The following is a 22616-nucleotide window of genomic DNA, read 5'->3' as shown; positions in this document are numbered from 1 at the left end:
GAAAATCCCACAAAGATGCAAGTAAACTCTGTATTTCTGAAGCAAATATAACTACCAATTCCTTTGATGGTGACATTTGCAGATGCATCTGCATCATTTTGGAGTATTACTAACTTGTTTCCAGCCAATATTTTAAAAGAAACATTCTAAAAAGATGACTTTTTAATGTTCAAGCTTTACTTTTTCAAGAAGTATTACTCTCACTAAAAAACTAATCATCACTTTAGCTCTTTTTTAGTCAATGCTCCAAAGATTTCTAATACTAATTATCCCTTTTGAGGTGATACATCACAAGCATAAATTCAGCCAGATTTCTTTGATCTGCCTCAAACATCACTACACAACAAATATTTTTGTCTGCACAATGGATTTAATAGTATTCTTCCTCCTTACAGAAAAGAAAAAAAAGTTACACCGTTAGTAAACCAGGCCACACATAAAACACTTACTTTAAAAGCCACTACATTTTTAGTGACATTTGTGAGAACTATCAAACATTTTTTCTCTCCAGTTTCTTTGGATCCAAAATACAGCTCTTCTGCTGGGCTAATAGAAAATTTAAAAAGAATTAGTTTCTTCAGATTACTTTACAAAAGACCACAGAAAAAACTTGATCACACCTCCAGGAAAATAAAATACTTTCTACCCTGCAGCTATGGTCAGCATAAACAGATTTTCATCAAAAAAAGCTATGAAAACAGAAAGCAGACATTTTATAGTGAAGCTCAGGGTTGACTCATGACAAGCAGAATTGGCTGCCTCAGCTGATTGCTGCCCTTGACTTGTGCCATCTGTAACAGCAGGAACAGCCAAGAGATGCACAGAGTCAGCTACTGCATCTTTGGGCAACGTGTTAAGGGAAAGCATCATTGACTTTAATTCATGCTTATGTTCAGGAATATAAGGTGTCATAGATAGGGAGTAATTTCCACCTTAAGCATCTATCCTTGTCATGGATACAGTGCACACATAAGAGAAGGTGGATATCCACAACTGGCAAGCATTTCAACCATGACAGCTGAATTCACTTGTACTTATGAGTCAGTCTTCACATACTTGTGGTACCACATGCATAAATAAAGTTATTGCTTGTTTTTAATACCCTTGTGCAATTAAGAGAATCATGCATGAGATATTTAAATCACATCAAACTAACACAACTCGTTTTGGATAAGCATTCAAATGAACACTAGTAGGTCAAAGGCATGCTCACATAATACAGGTGAAAGGAAACTTGAGTAGCAAGTGAAGAACTTTCATAATGTCACATGAGGAGCACGCAAAGAACTGCTGTTCTGCTCCATACTGCTGAACTGCATATTCTTTTTCAAAATGTGGTTTTGTTTTTTCCCATGTCCTCTTTCTGGAACGCCAATTTCATGTTAGTTTGACCTCCTCCTCAAAAGACTTCCTTTTATGGTACCAATCCTTCCTTCTTCTCCCACTTAGTGTATGAGCTGAGAAGAAAACCCCTTGGTGCTGTAGGGCAAGCGTGGACGCCCACACCAGCAGCAGATTCCAGTGGTGACTGTGATGTAGGGCTGCTGATGTTTTACAATGCATTAGTCAGTCCACATGACAGGACTATTTTTTTGTGGTGGGGATAAGGAAGTGTGCCAAATAAGGTAGAAACCAAAAAAACCTGATGGGTTTAAAACAGCTTCATAGGGTAATCCTCTCCTCTCAGTCTTCTTCCCTTTCGAAGTTGTCAATTTAAGTAAGGAGTGGTAGGGAAGGGAAGGATTCTAGCTGTAACATAGTTTAGCTATCTTAATACTGTACTACTGCAGCTGTGTTTAACAGCAATTGCAAGATGAACCATAAATGAAACAAGATAACATTAATCAGCCTCCAAACAAGCCACAAACATGATCAAGGGAGGGAACATTCTGCCAGAGCCTGATCTTTCTTGTTCTACCAGCTATGGCCATTAAGCAAAGATAAAAATAAAAGCTTGGGGACCACAGCTGTCTGACTCTTGCCTGTGAAATAAAGTTCCACAGCACTGGGAGTAGGTGGTGCATAGCTGTTAGGAGGCTGGATTGTTTTAACAAACAGCCAAGGTTTTTTTTTTAATTTTTATAAATGCTGAAATTTCTTTATTCTGATGTGTGTGACATAACCAGCTTGTACTAGAAATTCTCATACCACAACACACCACGAGCTGCTCCTCTGCCAGACAGTGCAAGGAAACTGCTGCTTTTTGTCTGAGCAAACAAAATCATCTATTGAGGAGGAAAGTCAGAGGCAGCCTTTCATTGTATACAAGGCAAATACAATTGTGGTCTAAATGAGGGAGGCAGCTGACTCATGAGCATGACTAAAAATACAAGAAACAAAAGAGCACAGGGACCCAGCTTTGGTCCATGATTTCATGGTGCCAGAGCTGCAGGGCCTCAGCTGTGCTCAGGCTCCACGCTGCTGCTCCCTTCACAGGGCAATGCTGGGAGATGAGCAAGGGTGGAGGTTAATCACAGTGGCAGAGTTTGTGGACTCTGTGATAGGTGCCTACAAGTGGTGTATTTTTGGTTGTCACTTTCCGTTCAATGTCCTGAGAATCAGTGGAAGAAAATGAAAACTAGTTCTAGCTTCTACAGAGGGAGAGCATTGATGAAGAGCAACAGCTGCACTCGGGATTTTACTTTAAAAACAAAACAAACGAACAGCAAGGACAATGGAGACACCAGTACTTTATTTTCCATGGACAGCAAGACTACAAATATTAACATCTCTATACTTGGCTAAGTTTACTCTTCCATGTGCTGCAGTCCATATAAGTTACTTCTATTCAACAACAGCTTGAAGCATTTTAAGAGACAAAAGGAAGTTTCTGGGGGTGTCAGGTGTGTTTCTGCTTGTTTGGATTTTTTTTAATTGTCTGCTTATGATTTGTGTCCCTTTCTTTTTTAATTAAAAAGTGGTTGGAAAAACACATCTAGCATTTGTGATTGTCATAGAAAACATTTAACATTCTTTTGTGATCACAATTCTGCAGTTTATGCCTTTGTCTTGTCATACAAGAAACTAAGGCTATACAGAGGAGGTTTTTAATTCCAAAATTAGGAAAAATTTGCACATACAAAATATCTTTATGCTAATGAGCATGTCATGATTCAAATTCATTCCAAAACTAATTTATTACAGCACTTCAAAAGTTAGCTAAGAAATTACCTAAAAATTAGATATTTTCTTCATTCATCTAATAGCAAACTGAAAGTAAAAGTAAAAGTTACCATCTAAGTCAAATTCTAAACAAGTATCTTAACCTAAAAGGCAGTGAAAAGAAAAAGTGATATTGGCTGATTGATTTCTTTATTCTAGTTTAGTGATAAAAATAACTGCAAGATGTAGCACTTTGGATGACAAAACCTTCTGGGTAGATGTGTCATTATAGAGCTCTTTGCACACAAAATAAATTGGACCCATTCCATTCAAGGTGGAAACTATTATTGTAGACAGTTATACCATCATAAGCCAAAAGAATTCAAGCAAGACTTAACAGTGAAAACAGTCTTGAAAAAACATTGGTTTTTCTTGAGCCAATGAAATCAGTGTCAAATCTCTGCTCTCATTACAGATAAGGACAGGCTTAACTTAGATGGTTTCTCAAATAGAAACAAAACACTTCTACAGAATATACACCTGTTCTTACAAAAAGCATGCCAATCTTTGGTGACACCAGAAGATTCACTAAAAACTTGTAAAACCAGAAAAACTCTTCGAGCTTTGTAAAAATCCTTCTTAAAAAGTTGTATATAATCTGTTTTCCTAACAGACTGAAAAAAGTTTATTTTGAAAACCAAGTAATTCAGTATTTAAGTGTCCAAGGCACATTGTAGAAAGAAAATTAAAGAAAATTATTACCTGATATGTAATAAAGGTCCTTTAAAAGTGGTTAATGCTTTCTTTGCATTTTTTGGTTTGACCTCTGTTTTGTCAGTTTCCTCTGATTTGGAAATTTGTTCTACAGAATTCATCTGAGTAAAAATGATAGTTATAATGATTAACTAAAAACCTGGATTATATGTTACAGAATCATGCAGGTATTTCAAAGAATATGATGAGGCTTACTTCAACAGCTTACATATTACAGACCAAGCTTTATCTATATTCATTCCCTGAAGGTGCTTGAAGTCCACTGAATAAAATGATTTGCTGTAGAAGTTATGTAACACATTAGGCATGGATGAAACAAAACTTCTGCTTTGTTTTTTTCCACATATTTTCCTGCTGCTCAGGTCAGGTTTTGAAAACTCCAGACACACTAAGTTATAGCACTTCAAACATCTAAGATTATAAAGCACTGGTATTATTCATCTTTTGCAAATTAAAATTAAAACAAATGCCCCAATACAATCACTGTACCACTGTAACAGAAAATACAGTACCAATTCCACACTTCATTGCATTGCAGGGTAGCTAAACACATCTTCATTGCTCTTAGATGAAATTCTGAAGTATTGCAGAACATAAAAGAAATAATGCTGATTGAATTGGAGCTTTCAAAACTGCAGGCACATCTTAGGTTCTGAGGGTTTTCTTCTATAACATTAGGAAAATACATGCAAAACAGGGCAGGTGCTGGGGAAGTACAGAAGACTGAAAAATTAATGATTCAAGATTCATCATGATTCAAGATCTGCTGGCTGAAGAGTTTGCTTAGTCTCCTTTTTAGTCCACATTTATACAGAGAAAAGACACGAAAAGAATTCAGTTCATGCAAGTTTGAAGTATGAGAATGAAAGGAATACAAAACGTCATATGAAATAGGCTGTATAAAAAGAACCCACACAGCAACTTTTTTTTTTATAATTATATAAAAGGGGTAGAAAAAGGTTAGTGTGTAAATAACTGCACTAGTTATGTTAGGCTTTGTTCTACATAAACTACCAGGAAAAATATTACTATAGAACACAAAAGTGGAAGCACCTACAAACCAGGTCTACCACTCATGATTCCCTGCACTGAAAAAAATGAGTAGCACCTTGGTTACACTGAATAAAAGTGAAACCAATTATATGCCTTATGGTATTTCAAGAGTAAACAAAGTAAAATAAAATCTAAAATACCTGAAGTAGAAAGCTAAGTCACCCAGGCAAATTAAAAGCCAACAAATACTGAGGCTTATTAAGCACCAAAGGCAATTCTCACACTGAGCAGAAGTTCCCCATGTTTCTGTATATGAGAATCATAGCTTGCAAAATGTGCCCCAAGCAAAACAAGCTACTGAGTCTAACCATGCTTATGTAATGCTTCCTTTTGACCTTAAGGTCAGTGAAATTATCTTCTTTTTTTCAAAGGCTGGTCAAGTTGCAAATAACAGCTGGAATACTTAGTGACCTGCACATTTCAAATTTTGACAAACCTGAATTGTAAATGAAACTGTATTCTACTCCATTAAACAGAAGTTTGGCAAGTAATATTCCAAAATTAATTATGGTAATAAAGTAGTGAATTTCAAAATTTTTTATCCTTTTATCAAGAGCAATATCACCAGTTAGTATCACTCCATATTCCTAAATATCACTTACATAAGTTTGTGTAAAACAATGCCTTTATTTCTGGATAAACAACACTGCAGGAAGATTATGTTGCAAAACATGATTGATGGAGTAGGAATACAATTTCTCCTGAGAATAAATGAAAACATTTATATGTTGAGATTTTATCAATAATTTAAGAAAACAAATTACCATCAGTAGTGCATAAATATTTAACTTAATATTTTTTCATGTACATACTGATTTAAGCATCAGAGAAAACTAGATCTATTTCAAAATGGTCACCACTAGATATCTCAAGATTAAAAAGAAACCCACTAGAAAGACAACCTTTGAAAAAAAAATACAGAAACCTTTTTCATTTTACTCTAAAATTCTCTATATTCCAAGAGATAGACTAAATACTTGGTGCACATTTCATGCATTCTGAAACATGAAACTTGTCTTAAGAGACCAAGAATCAAGGCTGAAACTGCAACTACAATTTTTCAGTTTCCCTATGTTCTTTTGCTAAATTAGAAGACAGAAAAACTGTTAAAAACTACAACACAAAGACAAGTAACCAAAATTATATGCCTCTTGTAACACTTTGTAAGCATCTAGCCAGTCTTGCCTGAATCTTCACTTAGATACCTTTTTCTGATTAAGGTTTTGTGCTTCATTCAGCTCCCCAGCCTCCTTGGTGTCTGCATCTATCTCTTCTTTACTTTCATGCTCATCTTCGCTTGTAATGGGCCCATTTTCACATAAAGGAGTTTGAAAATCGTCATCAACCAATGGAGGATAACTGTATTTGAAAGAATCCTGAAAGATGAGATTTATAAAAGATGCGTTATTTGAGATGTTTAGAAATGCCTTCTCTAGGGTTTTTTAAATGGAAATACTGTCATTGTTTCACATTACTTTTATGTTTCATTTATCCATTTCAAGTTGCACTCCTGTACAGAGAGCTGACACCAAGAGTTTCTATTTTATCATCAACAGACAAATAAATGCAGTCATCCAATGAAGCCAGTAAACTGTAACTTTTATTTATATTCACAGCAGAACTGCAGAAGCTGGTCTATCAAGGATCAGCATTCAGCCTTATTGCTGAAGTTCTCTTCTTAGTTCTCAGAAATGTGGTTTAAAACTTATGACAGTTATTTCTAAAAATATTTCAAAAATTATGAAAAACATCAGTTGTTCCTTGTATGTTAGTTTCATAATGGCCAGCTTAAAAAAAAGGAAATAAACCCCCAAACCATAGAACAATCCCAAATAATCCCTGAAGTTTAACATAATGTGTGGACCTTTAGCATATCCTGCAATTCAGAGCTCTAGTCCTTGGAATGCCAAATCAATTTAAAGACCATACTTAAGAGTATGAGTAATGCAGCAGTAGAATACTTAAGTTCTCAATGACTCTACAATAAAGGTAACTTTTCCACTGGAAGATCAGTAAAACCCAATTTTTTGCTAACTAGAAATTCTCTTAACATTCTCCAAATCATTTTAGTACATGTAATGTTAGAGGTAGTGTTTGAATGGGGATCTCTGTTCCTACTGCATTTTCAAGCAGTTTTAATCATCAAATAAATTGAAGTAGTCTGTCAGCTTTTCCAGTGGAGGAAAATAACACAGCTTTGACTCCTGTGAGGCAAAATACAGCAATGCCCCAGCTTCCCAAATGATGCCTCCCTCAGCAGGGAGTTACAAAAAGGTGTTTCAAGAGAGCTCTCCATAAGCAAGCACATTTTCTCAAAACAAGGAATAATGTGATTTTAAGAAAGATTATAAGGGAAAAGTCTTAGATGGGCCCATTCAAATAAACCACAAACAAAACAGCATACTTCCTGCTCATCTATAATCAAGGTCTAAATCTCATCTACTCTTCAGGCTGTAGCAACAGTCAAAGATCTCTAGGTGAATGAAAGAGGTATTGCCTAGCTCAAACAATATCCTATTAAGGGCCTGAAGGACAAGCTTTAAGTATCAGTCACAGACGAAATCACTATTAGAAGAAAAGACTCCAGTCTGATACAGATATTGCAGTAGTCTTACAGAATACAGACACCCACACTTGACAGACATATCCAGCTTCCCTTTATCCAAACCAACAAAGCCTTGTCACTCCCTTCCACCACAGGATGAAGGGCATATAACAAAGTGACCTTAATAGAGGGAAATGAATTTTGCTGCACCCTTTACTTGGCCCTGTTAATCCCTGCTGCTGGATAGCTTTAAGAGCTGAACAGAACCTCATCAGTGGGACAACTCAAAGTCCCATACTTCATAGTCACAGTGCCTAAGTTTTAGTGGCATGGGTATACCTACTATCAGGGTCAAAACCTCTGCCAGGTAAATAAGATTGATTTATTGAATGCCTGATACATCCCTTCTATAGACTTATGGCTCTTTTTTATAGCAGATCCAGAGAATTCAAGCCACTATTTTTGGCAGTTCTTGTCAAGGTGTCTTAATTATAGTGGTGATATTTTCTAAGATTACATGTACACAGTGGCCATGAAGTCATATGCAAGCTTAGCCAAGTCTTAACTTCAGGCCACTGACCTATATAAGGTACTTCCAAGAAAACCTGTGGGCTACCAATTTAGATACCCAAGTGAAGAGCACAGTTGCACACATTGCTCAATATTGGCACCAGTTGAGAGACTCTTGATCAATTCATCCTTGTTAAATCCATCTTCTGACAAAGACTGGGCAAAACAACAAATCAAAACCCTACCGTGTGAATATATCTTGTATCGAAGTGTACACGGCATGCACATCAGTTTTGCAGAAAATCTTACTGAAGAGACAACAAATCTCCCTGCTCAGTCAGAAATGTGTAAGCCATAAGAACTGGACTGTTCCAACAGCTGAATGTGTGATACAATAGATAGGAAAACCAGAAAACACTGAGTTAGTATAAATTTATTACTAAATGAAAATTATTACCAACTGTGTCTTGAGCACCTAACCCTGATTTTCCAGGCTGGCTAGCATTAGCTTACTCCTAGATCTGCCTTGGGCAATTTTGACAAGCTCTCCAAAATAAAGCTGCTATAAAGAAAATGACCTCTGTGCACTATGGACATACGTGGTATGTAGCATGTATGGATCAGCAATATGGTAATAGCCAAAGGCAACAGACTGATGAGGACTTGAATGGAACTTAAACTAAATTTATATTCCAAAGTCCTGCAAAACCCAAGTTTCTGTTTTCCATAATTAGTTTTAATGCTTTTGGGTACTCTGGAGACAGCTTTGCCCACTAGCTGTCTGAAATCAAGCATGCACTATTCCTCCCTTCACAGCTGGCTGACAGTAAATCAAAGGATTTTAAAGCTATGCAAAGTTCCTGACTCATCTTCTGAGTGACCCTGAGACAGACTTAAAACATGCTTAAAGGTAACTACACAGAGACACTGAAGCTTGGAGGCTCCCAACAGAGACAAAGAACAGTTCTCTTAGTTAAGCAAAGTAATCACTGACTCCAAGTTCAGTATTAATTCTATGGACTTTTTCTGTTACTTCCAGAAATAGTCTAATATTCTTCTGGAATACAAAGAAGATAAGTGCAGTGGAATCTGGATATCTCCCCAAATTAACCTGCCAAATGATCTGTTCCACTAGTTGTTTACATCTGGCAAGACCTGGCACTTGGAAGTGGAATCCTAGCAGGGGACACTGCAGAGGATGCACAGACATGCTGTTCTTCACTGACATTATGCTTGTTGTGAATATGAAGATCTGTAACTAAATGTGTGGAAATCAAAGATGACAGAGAGAATTGGAAGGAGGGGAAAAAAAAGTCCCTTACAAAGAAAACAAAACACTTGAGAGAAATTGGAATGAATCAATTTGTGCAAGTCAGATACTGCATTCAAAAGAAGTCAGGCCTGACAATACTAATAATGGTCAATTGTACTCTAGCTAGCTGCCTCAAGAGAAGCCAAGGGTAATCACATCAAGAGAAGTTAAATTCTGAGAAAGGGCATTAAGTTGTCTGGTCTGTGAAAAACTCCTTGCTGCCAGAGATGCAAAGATCCTGCTTTACTGTCTACATTGAAAAAATCTTGGGAAGAGAGATTCAGAGCACAATTTTGGAGTCTTGGTATTTGCTAACAATTCCTCCAAATTATGACAGTTCTGAGGTTAAAAGCTCAAAACAGCCATCAAGTGAAGCTTGGGAGTTAAAGCATGTGCTGGTTCAAAATACAGGGCTCTTAAGATGCAGAGATAAAGCTGTTTTTCTGAAATTATCAAAGCCTCTGGAGTCCTTGTCAGGCAAGTTAACTACTATTGTACTACTTTATTTCTGCCATTGCAACTTTTCACCCCAGACAAATGATTTGGATAAGATGCCTCCGTGATTCTGCAACTTGTTAATGCTCCTAGAAGATGAGCAACACGGAGCCAGCTTGATCAACAATCACAAACCAGCAATGTTTAGGCCCAAGGCAGGATTACAGATAACTCTTAAGATGTTAAGATGTTCCATCAGATGCTTCAGGAGGATATTTCGCAAAAGCACAAGTTCTTTCTTTAAAAACATAATGAACTATTGGGTAAGATAGTCTAAAAAGCAGATAGGAGATACTCAGCTTTAGTGGGAAAAAACCTTGCCCCTCTATTGCAACAATAGAACAATACCACAGGAGCCAGGCCCAGAACCACTGCTAAACAACATTCAATCTCTTACTGCAGCCACTTCAGACATCATCAGCCCTTCCCTCAATGCCCACTCCTGCTGTGCAGCAATTTCAGCTTTCCTCCATATGAGAAGGTTCTCATGGGAGACTGGGAGCTGGGCCAGCAATTTTCCATGCAGAAAAAGGGTATCTTTCCTTCAAGAGCCACATGCACTTTTTAAAAGCTGCTTATCTTAACCAAATGAAAATCAAGGTAACATTCTTTTGTGTTCTCCAAACAAGTTTCTGTGTTCTGGCCACAATAACACTGCCCTGAATTCATATACAAAGGAACATGGCCTCCCCTACTATTGCTGAAACAACCCCCTCCTTTTCTCTATATTGTTACAGCTATAACACCAAAAGTACTTCAGAAAAGAAAAGGTGGAAAAAGAACAGTGAAAAGTAACTTCCTTGTAGTGGGCTTATTCTACTACCATAAATGGCCTATTAACATTTTAGAGCAGAATTTTTCTGCACATTTATTTTAAAGATCATGCAATACTAATCTACAAGCCCAGTGAAAAGTGAAACCTGTTGTGCAAGATGCTTGTGTTGTTCCACTTTTTAGATTGCACTAGAACCAGATTCTGGTTCTGTTAAACTGATGCTGCATGTACCACTTTGGAGCTCTACTACACTCTTTGAAAAGAATCTTCTACAGCTATGTCTCAAAATGCAGCCCTAGAGACAACAAAGGAAAAATAGCTACAATATAACTGTCTTTAGTGAATCATAGCTTTGGAGCAGGACTAGAACTCTCAGAGGACCCTGAAACCTACTTTCTGTTCATAAAACTTGTTTCAGAAACAAACACCATCCCTAATTAATCAGGGAGGAAAAAAATACAAGGGACAATGAAACTCAGATAATTTTTCTTGAAGGTCTGAAAAATTAAGTGGTTTTCAGTGACTTATACGGGGATGAATGGTTCAGAAAAAAATGTTCTGTAGTTAAGAACGTACTTAAGAATGCAGATAACCAAAGTCTCATGAAGTTAATCTGTTTTATATTATTGTGACTTTGAAATTATCATTGGTAAAGCAATTTCAAGAAATCCCCCATATGGAATTTATATAGGTGTCTCAATCTATCTCAATATGAACATGAAACTTCATACTTACAGTTCCACCCATGTGAGGTGGCAGATACTCCCCACTGATGTACTCCTGCACGTCGCTCTTATTCGTGAACTTTAACATGCTTATTGCATCTGGGCCAAGCCAACCCTTCACAATTTTAAAAGCAGCTTTAAAAAAATAAAACAAAACAAAAGGTATACATGAGTTAACAGGAGAGAAGTTTTGTTTTTTTGCTTTTGGTTTGTTTTTTTTCAGTGTATCGTAGATCTTACATAGCACAAGTGAGTTACATCCCTCAAGATATTGCAGAACCTGCTCTGAACATATCTATTATAATTGGAATGAGCAATGCAAGGGAAAAAAGGTATTATTTACAGAGAAAATGGAAAGATTATCTTTGATTTAATAATTGACAACTCTGTTATCTTGGAATTTAGCCCTCGAAGAACTGAGGGGGTAAAACCAATTGTGTTTCCAAATCTGAGTGAGGGAGGTTAGGAAAGATACATATACTCTCTTCCTTGCTAAAATGTTTTTTAAAATGTTTTCATTTAAAGGCTATTTGTTTAGATCTATGAAGCATTTACAAAGACCATTGTTATTTCAGTGATAATAAAACATGAATATGAAAGAAGATATAAAGCCAAAATAAAAATATGTATTCATATGGCAACAATACAGGAACAGCATATTTATTCCATTATAGTTATAGATAATTATTGAAGTACCCATATCAGAACAAATGTAACCACAACAGCATCCAGTGTCAGGCATCTATCTTAAACTGTATATTCTAGTTTGGAGCTGCTTATAAGTCACCATCACTGCTAATGACAGGATTCCTGAAAGAATTCTAGTTAGAATCTATTCAAGGAATAGACTTTTCATCAAGATCTCCTAACCTTTGGAACAACAGGATGAATACAGACATCAGGTAAAGCATGATCCAAAATACAATAGTAGAAGGAAAAATAAAAACTTTTATTACTTTTACTTTTATTTTTGCATATTAAAAATATGCAACCTTTAAACAGACAGATTTAAAGAAGAATGTTTAACAAACTCCATTATTTGTCTGTATCTACACAGACTAGAAAATTGTTTCTTATTTTTGCTGCTAGCTTTTAAAAGTTATCACAATCCGAAAAGAAAAAAAAACCCAACAACTTACCGTTCATTATCCATGGCATTTCAAATATTACTATCTTTGCTGAAAAGAAAACAAAAACCTGAGTACCATGTGCTAGGTATTTTTCTGTTTAAGAGTAAGTACAGCAATAACATTCATGTATAAAGTAAATATTCACTTTTACAAACCGCCATGTTCACCTCAAAGCAAGTTTGTACAAACTTATTGCTATTGAGAAAGGTTAGCTGTCTGCTTGGAAAACAAGTAATGAAATTCCAAGTTATACATTGTTTATGTACTTCCTGGGATATTACTTTGTGACATATTGTTACTAATAACTCATCTCACAAGGCAAAAAAAGACAAGATCTCAACCTGACCTAGAAAAGCAGCTTCTAAACAGAAGAAAGTTTAACAAGTATATTCAGCACCCCTACTTCACAAAGAAACAAATAACCATAAATCTGTATATCTATTTTTTCCAAATATTCTTTATTTAAAATAGAAATTTGAAAATACTTGTGCCCCAATTTTTTTCCTCTTGAACATCAAAGTAAAAAAAAAAAAACAATGTTGCACTTGCCTTTAAGTCTGATATTTGATCAAAGCTTTAAACTTTGATCAGCAAGCCAAAATCTAATATTCAGAGTTTAAGCAGTTGTTGTATGGAATTTCAGCATTCACTGACATTTTCACCTAAAATTTACAACATATTTAAGATGAGCTAGCATATACTATGCGGTATTTGCATATGCATACAAAAAAATTAGCAGGCAAGTATGCAGGACTTTCTAAGTGTGAACACAAAAATGCCTTTTCAGAATAATAATTTTCAGAATAAACCACTGCTCCGCGAATATTTTTAGAGCCATTCATTCTTTGACCCCTGAAGACTCCTAAAGGATAAAAATTGTCAGTTTGTAAAGCTTCCACCCAAGTAACACATAGCAAAGGAAAACAGGCCAATTTCTTTCTATTACATGCTTATAATACTCTTACTATGCATAAACACAATAAGAACTATTACTTGGTAATAGTAATAAACATTATTACTTCAAAAAAGACAATTGATTTTGATGAAAGTAAAGTTTATTCACAAAACAAAATTGTACTGATTTAAGGACAAGAATATCCTAGCTCTATAACATTGACATGTTTTATGAATTTACCCTAGAAACCACATGAAAAAAAACCTTTATCTTCCCCATCTTCTATCATATTATGAAATGCTCTTGGTACACAAGTCTACAATGCTTGATATTTAATATACTATACTTACTGAGGAAGTTTGGGTAATAATCTGTAAAGCAGTTGACAATAAACCGGACAAAATCCAAATCCTAAATAAATAAACAAAAAAAAAATTACAGCATAAATACAGAGCAAGTCAAAACATTAAAAAATACAGGCCTAATTAAGGCATTTAATGAAAAGCACAAGTTAGACATATCATAGTCAACTATGTCCAAATTTTGCATACACTACAAATATCATCAAAATACAACGCAAGACTTTTTCCTCCATTAAACTGATGCAGGATTGTGGCCACACTGCCCCTTATAATCTAAGAAGGAAGTCAATAAACCTCTGATCAGTGCAATAACTAAGTAAACTACTGCAGAGTATCAACAGGACTTAAGATGTGCAGGAAAGATAGAGTAAAAATAAACCTTTATTACTACAGAAGCTTGACAGATAGAAGAGTACTCAATATACTGAAATTTCCCTTCAATAAGTATCCTACATACTGTTCAATATACTACTGCACTCAAGGGTTATATATCCAAAGGAAAAAAAAATAGGTTTTCCTTTGAAGAGAACTGTTGGGTTTAGTGTTAGTTGGTGGCATGCAGAGAAACAGTGGGCAGACAGAGCTCAGAAGAGCTGCTTCTGTACCACCCATTTACAGCATGCCTCCATCAAGTGAGCAACTGTGCAGAAATTACACCATCTGCAAAATCCACCTATAATGGAAGCAGCTAAGCAGCAAAGGACAAGGAAGGCTTTTTATGAAACAGGTACAGAAATAAAGTAAGAGATACCTTACCACAATAAGGTACTGGGAAGCTTGCTATGGATACTTTCCTCAGCCTCAGGCCTTTTAACAGCAGTAACCATTACTAATACTTTTAGAAACAGAGCGTTTCTGGCTGAGCATCCAAAGCCAGTCATAACAGTAAGAATGGGGAAGGGGCTCCTAGGGTGATGTAAACACACTAGCAAAACATTTGTGGACAGAGTGAAAAAAGCCCCCCAAAAAATAACATTAAGAGCACTACCCACAACCTGAAAGCTTTTTAAGTGGCTTCAGCAACTAGAAACTAACTGAAAGCTTCACATCTTTACAGGCAGAAGGTGGTCTCTAATAGAAGTATTTATCTCAACTGTCTGTTGCTTGTACCAAATGCAATCTTTCATTTAACAGCACAAACACAGTGATAGATTAGAATGATTAGAACCTCCACTAATCAGGATGCTGCTCTCTATTCTGCTGCCTATCCAAAGGCAGCACCATCAGATAGCAGAAGAATAGATCCATTATTTTGATGAAAGTCTGGAATTAGAAGTGCAGATTTCACAGACCACTCAATAACTGCATCTAGTTACCTGAACTGGTGCAACAAGCCATGATCTATCAGAATTATCTCCTGCATACCAGTGGTAAAAGGGATATAGTAGATGTCCATAGCAACAGAACAAACAAATGAGTCATGCTCTGGAAAAGAACTCAGAGATCCAAGTTCTTTTTCTTTTAGGATAGATTTATCAATTACTCCACATGGCTACAAACAGCCATTAAAAATATTCCAGTTCTGCGATAAACACACTAACTACAAAGTAAGACTGCACAATGGGACAGTTACAGACAGCACTTGCTGAGATTTTGTCTCTGGGAGTCTCAAAGACACAGGGGAAAAAAGGCTGCTTCAGGATATAATCCATAAAACCCAAATCAAATTAGTGTTTCCCATCAAGGAAATTATTACAATACTTTACTTGTGTTATACAAAACTGTGGTTCCAGTATTATCTTTAGGAGCACGAATAGACAGCTCTCACTGTACAGGTAAGAGCACCAACCTTGCAAAACAGAATCACACATTTATTTGTCATATTACTCCCTCATAACCTGGTGGCCCTGCACAGCTGTAAGGTCCCCATGCAACATTAATAATCTTGCCTATGCTAGATATGAACAAGCTTTTGGAGTTGGGTTTGGGAGTGGGGTTTCTTTGCTTACATTAATTCTTACCATACCACCACCACCAGACAAAAAAAGCACAAAGATACAAGTTTCAGCCATTCCTGTAATAACAGGACTACATGGCACTCAGTAAGAAAAATGTAATTATTCTATACAAATACATTTTATTTTTGAACTTCCAGACAACCTGTGAGATTTTTAGTTTTTAGATTAAATCAATAAATATATACTGATCGCCAAGATCTCAACTTTGCAATCAAAACCAGCTCAGCCACCCAAGTAAAAGCAAGTTTCCAGCATGTTGCAGAAGACAAAGTTTAATATGTAACAAAAGATTCTGGAAACTGCTCATGTCATGGGAAAAAGCTCTACTATATCACTGATCTCAATGACTTAAGTTATTTATGTGTGCAGGACTGTACAGTGACACCCTCTTTTCTGGGAACACAGGTTAAATAATTCCAAAAGCAATCAAGACAAGACAGTAAAAATACTTACTATGTGACTGATTCCAGTTTCAGCCATGTCAAATACCACTGTCAAGGGTTTTCCATGATCTCTCTTGGCATAGTGTTCTAACCAAAAAGCAACCAGTTTCTTTTTGTCAAGTTGCTGTTTAGGATCTCTTGTATGATGCTTCACTTTGAACCAAACTTAAAAAAAACCACAGACAAAATTCAAAACAATGATCCAAGCTAACAAAACGTCATGAAAATAACTAGAGAGGATGCACTGAAATGTATTAACACCTCTGAGTTTTCTACTTTACATTTGTCCTGATTTTGTGACCACTGAACAGCAAGAAAAACAACTGCACACCTCCTCACACACCCCACTTTTCTAAATCACTTCTTTTTACTGTAACTTTTTAAAAATTGAAAATCCAAAGATTTATACTCCAGAAGAAACAATTAAGTGGAAAGTCACTTTTTGTGTATTTAAGGACTACTCATCTAGATTAGCATTTCATAATTTAAAATTAAATCACATGGTCTTCAGACAATATGATGTACAGCACATAAGCTAAGTATTGCTGTAAAATTGTTTCCTTTTCTGCTAAGATTTCTTACAGCGCTGCTGTTGATGTATTTTGAAAAATTATTTATACACACATTAAGAATTATATAAAAAGCAACAGATCTTTCTAAAATAAAATGAAAAATTCCAGGAGGTGAGCAAAATTGTATAAATGAAAACCTAGTATATATTCTTCTGCAATTAAAAAAATGAGTCATACAGAGACTTACTTTTCCACTAAAAAAAAAAAAAAAAAACCAAAAAAAACACCAACAAAAAAAAACCCACACAACACAACACCACAAAAAAAGACACCCACAGGCATAATTCAAAGATTTTATGAAAAATGTCTGAAACCAAGTTACTCATTATACAGTAAGCGAGAAAAGAAATATCCAGGGCAGTAATGGGAAGAGTAGCTTTTTTTCACTGCCTTTACAGTATTGAAGTTAGTGAACATAACTTTAGATACGCTCAATAGTCTTCTGCCTGAAACTTGGAAAGTTATAGCAAAAACCAGATTTCTTCTCCATGTCTTCCAATTCCAAAACTGAAGTAAAAAGTGGTTTGTTTCATGTATGTTTTTAAATACAGCATGTTAGCTAGACTGTGTATTTCAAGATTAAGAGAAACCACTACTGAAACACAGAACATACATTAAAGTATTATATTCTTCTTTAAGGCAGTGATTACATCACCAAGCCTGTCAGAGTCAGGCCCACGGTGTGATTCTGAAACTGCCCTGTGCAGGGTCAGGAGTTGGACTCCATCCAACTGGGCCCTTTCCAAGTCACTGAATTTTACGATAGCTAAAAACTTTATTACCCAACTACCTTTTTAAGTGAGAACAGTGGCAAATATATACCTACATCTGTTCTTAAAATGCTTATTTTTCAAGATGATAAAATGCTGGAAACAAAATAATGATCAAAGACTGAAAATAGTGTCTTCTGTATAACTTACATAACTTATAGCCCTCTTTATCATATCCATGCAGAAAGAGAGCACCAATTTCAAATAACCATTTCGGAAGGACAGATTCTGACAAGTCTGTAAAACCAAATGAAATATTAGTTCAGTAATCATATTAATAATCACATTGTAACTTAACAGAAGTTACTCAAAATGCAAAAGTCTAGCAAAAAAAAAAAAAAACCCAAAACATTCTCATAAGCCACTTTCCAAGGCATTTATTAATCTAATGCAAATACTGAGATAACTTCAAACCTTGACTGTCTTCTCATGCAATCGGTAGGGTCTATTTATGAACTAAGAATATTTGGAAAAAATCTACATCAGCAAATGCTGCAAATGTTTATTTTTTTCATATTTGAGGCCTCTCCCACCCTGCTCTACCATTTAATTCAGTGTGAAGTCCTGTAGATGGAGTTCACCTTCAAAATATTTTCACAGCACAAAAATGAGATCTTTTGTTTGATGTACCAGACCAGTGCTGTTACAATGAACAAGAGAAGTCTGTTTATTGTGGTTTTTTTGTTATTAGTCTTTTTTTTTTCTGGATTCTATCATGCAAAGAGACAAAACAATAGATAGCTGCCTGCCTTCCTTCCTCTTAAACACCCTTTCAATAGATATATGTAACCACAACAAAACCGACACTACTGGTCAACATAAAAAGCAATACTTTTTCCTTTTTCTTCCTGTTTTGCAAGTTCTTGCTCAGCTTTCCATGGTACTTGCAAACCTTTAAGAAGTTCTTAATGAAACTGTATATAGAGGTCAGTGGTAGTTCAATAGGAAAGCAACACACACCTTCAAAATCACTGTATAACACAGCTTACCATTAACTGTGTATTCTTTCCTCCACTGAAAGCTTTCATCAATCATCTTTAAAGTATCATCCACAACATCATGACGCCAAATCAAGTAGTTTTCAACCCATTTATCATCTTGCTGAAGTCTTTCCACATCTCTAGAATCATATTTCTCTGATTTATCTAGGAAATAAATAAGTTAGTGTCTATAGCATTTGCTACAAAAACGTGATGAGAATTGCCAAGTGTATGTCTATAAGCTTCTACTTGGTACATAAAACATCTCTTGCAGTTTCAAATCTAAGCAAACAAAGCACAGTACGATAAATTAATGAAAGCCATCTATCTGCTGCAATGATATTCAGGGATACTATGAGATTACTCTCACTAGAAAAGTATTTTCTGTGATCCTTATGCAAAGAAAATCAAGGTGCATTTGGGACAGGTGTAATTTCCCTAAAACCAGTTTCCTGTAATTAACATGAATTAGTATATAGTATTACAATCTGTATACTGATGAATGCATAGATTAAACATCACAAGTATATGTTTGAGTTCTCAAATTTACAGGTCTCAGCATGTTAGACCAGAAAATGTCTGACAACAAATATAAAATTTGTGGTTTTGAACATGCACTATACGTAATCCAATTAAACAAAGTTGTCTTCTTTAAACAAATTACAAGTTTACACTTGTTATAAATTGTTACCCTACCCAACAAAAACTACATGCAACTCTAGAGTAGCACAAAAGCCCCCAGGGCTTCTTTTATTTTCTTGTATCACATTAGCAACACGATAAGAGGCTTACATGCTTCTGGAAGTACTTCAGATGAAACAAGACTTGCTGCTGCTCTGGTTCTTTTTTTATTTTTAAACAGGAAAGTAAAACATAAATGCTAAGTGGACCTATTTCTACTGCAGATATGCTTGAACAAAAGCTCAGTTTTCAGATCAATGATCCTCTGTCTGAGAAACTGGTAAAAACAGAATGTAAATCAAGAGCCCATTATAGAAACAGGCTTCTGAAACCAACAGACACTGATACACATCTCTGCTAACTACTAAAAAACCATAAGCTCTTAAACTATTCACTTAAATTCACCATTACCATGGAAAAATTAAGACTAAATAAAAGATTTAATTTTCACATACTGGAAAGACTATGCCTCTATCAATAGCAATAAACTGCTTTCAGAGCCATTTACAACTATCTAGAACTGTGATGGGATGGCTTGGGAATGTTCATTTTAGTCAGACAACTCTGAGGAAGGAGTTAAAGAAAAGACACCATTAAATTCTGCTAATATTTATGGTTTTATTGGCAAAGCAAAAATATGATCTATTTTACTTGTCTTTCAATTTATACTGTTTGCTGTTATAAATTAGTCAATGTAACTGTAAGAAGATATCAATTTAAATGTGTCCATTCACTAAATTATAGTTGCACTCCCCAATGCATCTCTTCACATCTGACTGCTTCTCACGTACATCATGAACCATGTTCCCTTCTTCATTGGGCTTCAAATTTCTCCTTCCCTTGATCCCATTCCACTACTTTCCTTTGTTCCTTAGATAACCCTAGAATTTAATCTCACTTTCCTTAATCTTAGTCCCCTACTTTCTTCTCTGCCCCAAAGCCTCTAATCCACTCAAATCTTTTTAACTATTGAAGTTCCTTTTCTCATCATTTCCATACTTGCACCATACAGCTGATTTCCTATATTCTGACTCAGCAGCAGACTGAAATGTTTAACTTCTCTGTGGGTCTACAGGAACCACAGATGAATTGCAAAAAACCTGGGTGTGAAATTTTCTAGTCTCAAATGCTCATTTGAAATTTGTAGTTCCCTCAATGATTTAGGAAGTTTTATCTGAGAAAAGCTAAGAGTACCAAGTTTCAAGTTCACGACTTCACCTTGTTTTAATAGTCTCTAACACACACTGGCTTCCAGCTATGAGTGACTGCAGTCAAGCAATCAGCCAAGCACTTGGCTGAGATCAGTCCCACATGTATCTTATATCAATAAGGGATTAGGGTACTGGGTAGTTAAAGAGAAAACCCACCACCAGGTAAAAACTAGTAAAATAACATTTCACACTTTTTGAGGCTCTCTCTGCTTTCAGTATCTGTTTGAGAGCACAACTGTCAAAATGAGAGAATTGTGCACCTTGTAATAAGCTGCAATTTAAACCACTGATATACCATTACATGGAACAAACCTCAGAACACATTTCTCAGCCACTAACAAGTTTTACCAAACTCTGAATTAATATCTTTAAAAACACAGACATTTGACTTAGTGAGTATTTTAAGAAAATGAAAGTGAAACAGAGGAAATGTTTAACCCAATCTTCCAACATCAATGGAAAGGAAGCTGCATTCAGAGATAAGAACATTTGAAAAAGTATCTTTCCCTCGCTTGTGTAACTAAGTTCTCTCAACAAGGCCCATGTAATCTGAATTTACATATATGCTACAATACACCCTAAACCCAGGAGAAACAACTAGTCAAGTTCTGCATCCACAAGTACTTGCAGAATGCCAGTATTTGAATCAGGTTAGCTTAAGATTGACAGAACAGTGCGGAGTTCTGAACACTGTATGACTTTCACCTGATTGATTAAATTCTTGCTATAAAATAAGTAAAATTTAGAATGAGAACGTGAATCCAAAAGAAAGGTGTTTTATATCACACATGAAAAGCAGAATGAGATAAAATTGATGAATTCCTTCCAAGAACATAGTGATTGAAAATGTGCCAGTTCAGAGGCAGAATTCCTCTTCAAATCTGTACATGCCGCATAATTCTACAGACATCTGGAAACTTGTTTTCAAAATATGCTGTGAAATAATCAGAATGTTTCTAATTTTAAATCACTCATGGAACACTTGAGTGCAGCTGCTGTATTAGAAACTTCCAGAGTTAGATGAGAATTAGTTAAAAGAAAATAAAACATTTGGGATTCTCAATACTATTTAAATACATCCTGCATAACAACTGAGAGGCCAAAAAGGAAACAGTGTTTGCAGGGCACCCATATGGAAATTCAGGTGGAACTGTAAACTGAAGTAACTTACCTCAGACAACCTCCAAGCCTACCCATTTAGATCTGTAACCATATACTGATGCTTTTCTCAAAGGAAAATTAGGTGTTTGCTTCTTCACACTTGCAGGACTGCCACTAGGACACAGACACTCAGTTTAGTCACGCTCAGCTCAGGAAGAGAGACATCTCTGTAGTTAAGTTCCTAATGAACAGAATTTTCGGAGGTATTTGGAACACCCTCACTCACCCCAAAGGTAACACAAGGAACAGCACTATCAGCTATCTCTGTTCAGAAAGAGCTGCTGAAAACCACGTGTGGAGCAGCAGTGCCAGACTTTTGTGTAACATTTTGTAGTCCAGAGGCTTGGAAACCTGGTTGCTCCCTCAGTCCAAGACACTCAAACTCTTCTGTATCATAGAATCGTTCCACAGCCCATGGAAGAGGTAAAACTGGGATGCTGCTATACTTCTCCACTGATCCAGGAAACTGTAGAAACTAAGCAAGACTCAGATCCAAAAAAAAGCAAGAAAAAACAATCTGCCAAATTATAAATTACACATAAGGGAGTGACAGTAGCAAGGAGATGTGGCCATTATTAGCCCTCCTTATTCCTTTAGCTGAAAGTTCTTCAAGAAAAATTGAGTGAGCAAAACTGACTGGGTATTTAACCTTATTTTGAAAATAGTTGGTTAAGTCACTTTCATTTTCTCATTGGCAATTGAGGTCAAGAGAAAAGACTAGAAGATGACAAAGTTCTGGCTGAACAGCAACTTCTTATATTACTTGCCTTCCTTTTTTTTTTTAGTGAGAACTTGTGTTCTTTCCATGAGCACATTCTGCCCTTTTAATAGCTGTCTTCCTCAAGTTGAGAAGCTTCCAGTGAAACTATATCACTTAATTACTATATTTCAACATAAAAGATCTTCCATAGCATCAGACAGCAGCTCTGAAAACAATTGCAGAATGACGCAAAACTAAACGCACACAAATTTCACTGCAATACTTTCCCTAGAAGATTTCATTAAGTCCTCTGAGGCACAAATTGTAAAATCCCTTCTCTTAACGTCACTCTTTTTCAATGCCATCTAATTACCATGTCAGGAGCCCCTGGAGCAGGTCCAGTGGAAGGCTGCAAAGATGATTAAGGGACTGGAGCACCTCTCTTCTGAGAGCAGACAGAGA

At 35.9% G+C, this 22616-nt stretch overlaps 1 protein-coding gene across 2 annotated transcripts in view; it reads right to left on the bottom strand.

Moving 5' to 3' along the window:
* MOSPD2 (motile sperm domain containing 2) overlaps positions 1 to 22616 on the bottom strand; it is a 32949-nt gene that overhangs the window by 5086 nt on the left and 5247 nt on the right. For both annotated transcript variants that reach the window (XM_063392877.1, XM_063392878.1), the window contains exons 3-11: positions 18411 to 18566; positions 17572 to 17658; positions 16090 to 16244; positions 13667 to 13727; positions 12431 to 12469; positions 11302 to 11426; positions 6135 to 6305; positions 3865 to 3977; positions 450 to 546 (exon numbers count right to left, since the gene is read on the bottom strand). In XM_063392877.1, the coding sequence (XP_063248947.1) occupies positions 450 to 546; positions 3865 to 3977; positions 6135 to 6305; positions 11302 to 11426; positions 12431 to 12469; positions 13667 to 13727; positions 16090 to 16244; positions 17572 to 17658; positions 18411 to 18566 (1004 nt within the window). The remainder of the gene's footprint in view (positions 1 to 449; positions 547 to 3864; positions 3978 to 6134; positions 6306 to 11301; positions 11427 to 12430; positions 12470 to 13666; positions 13728 to 16089; positions 16245 to 17571; positions 17659 to 18410; positions 18567 to 22616) is intronic.

This window comes from Prinia subflava, chromosome 3 (genome assembly GCF_021018805.1).
Source record: "Prinia subflava isolate CZ2003 ecotype Zambia chromosome 3, Cam_Psub_1.2, whole genome shotgun sequence".
Lineage (NCBI taxonomy): Eukaryota > Metazoa > Chordata > Aves > Passeriformes > Cisticolidae > Prinia > Prinia subflava.
This window is presented reverse-complemented; position numbering and strand designations above follow the sequence as displayed.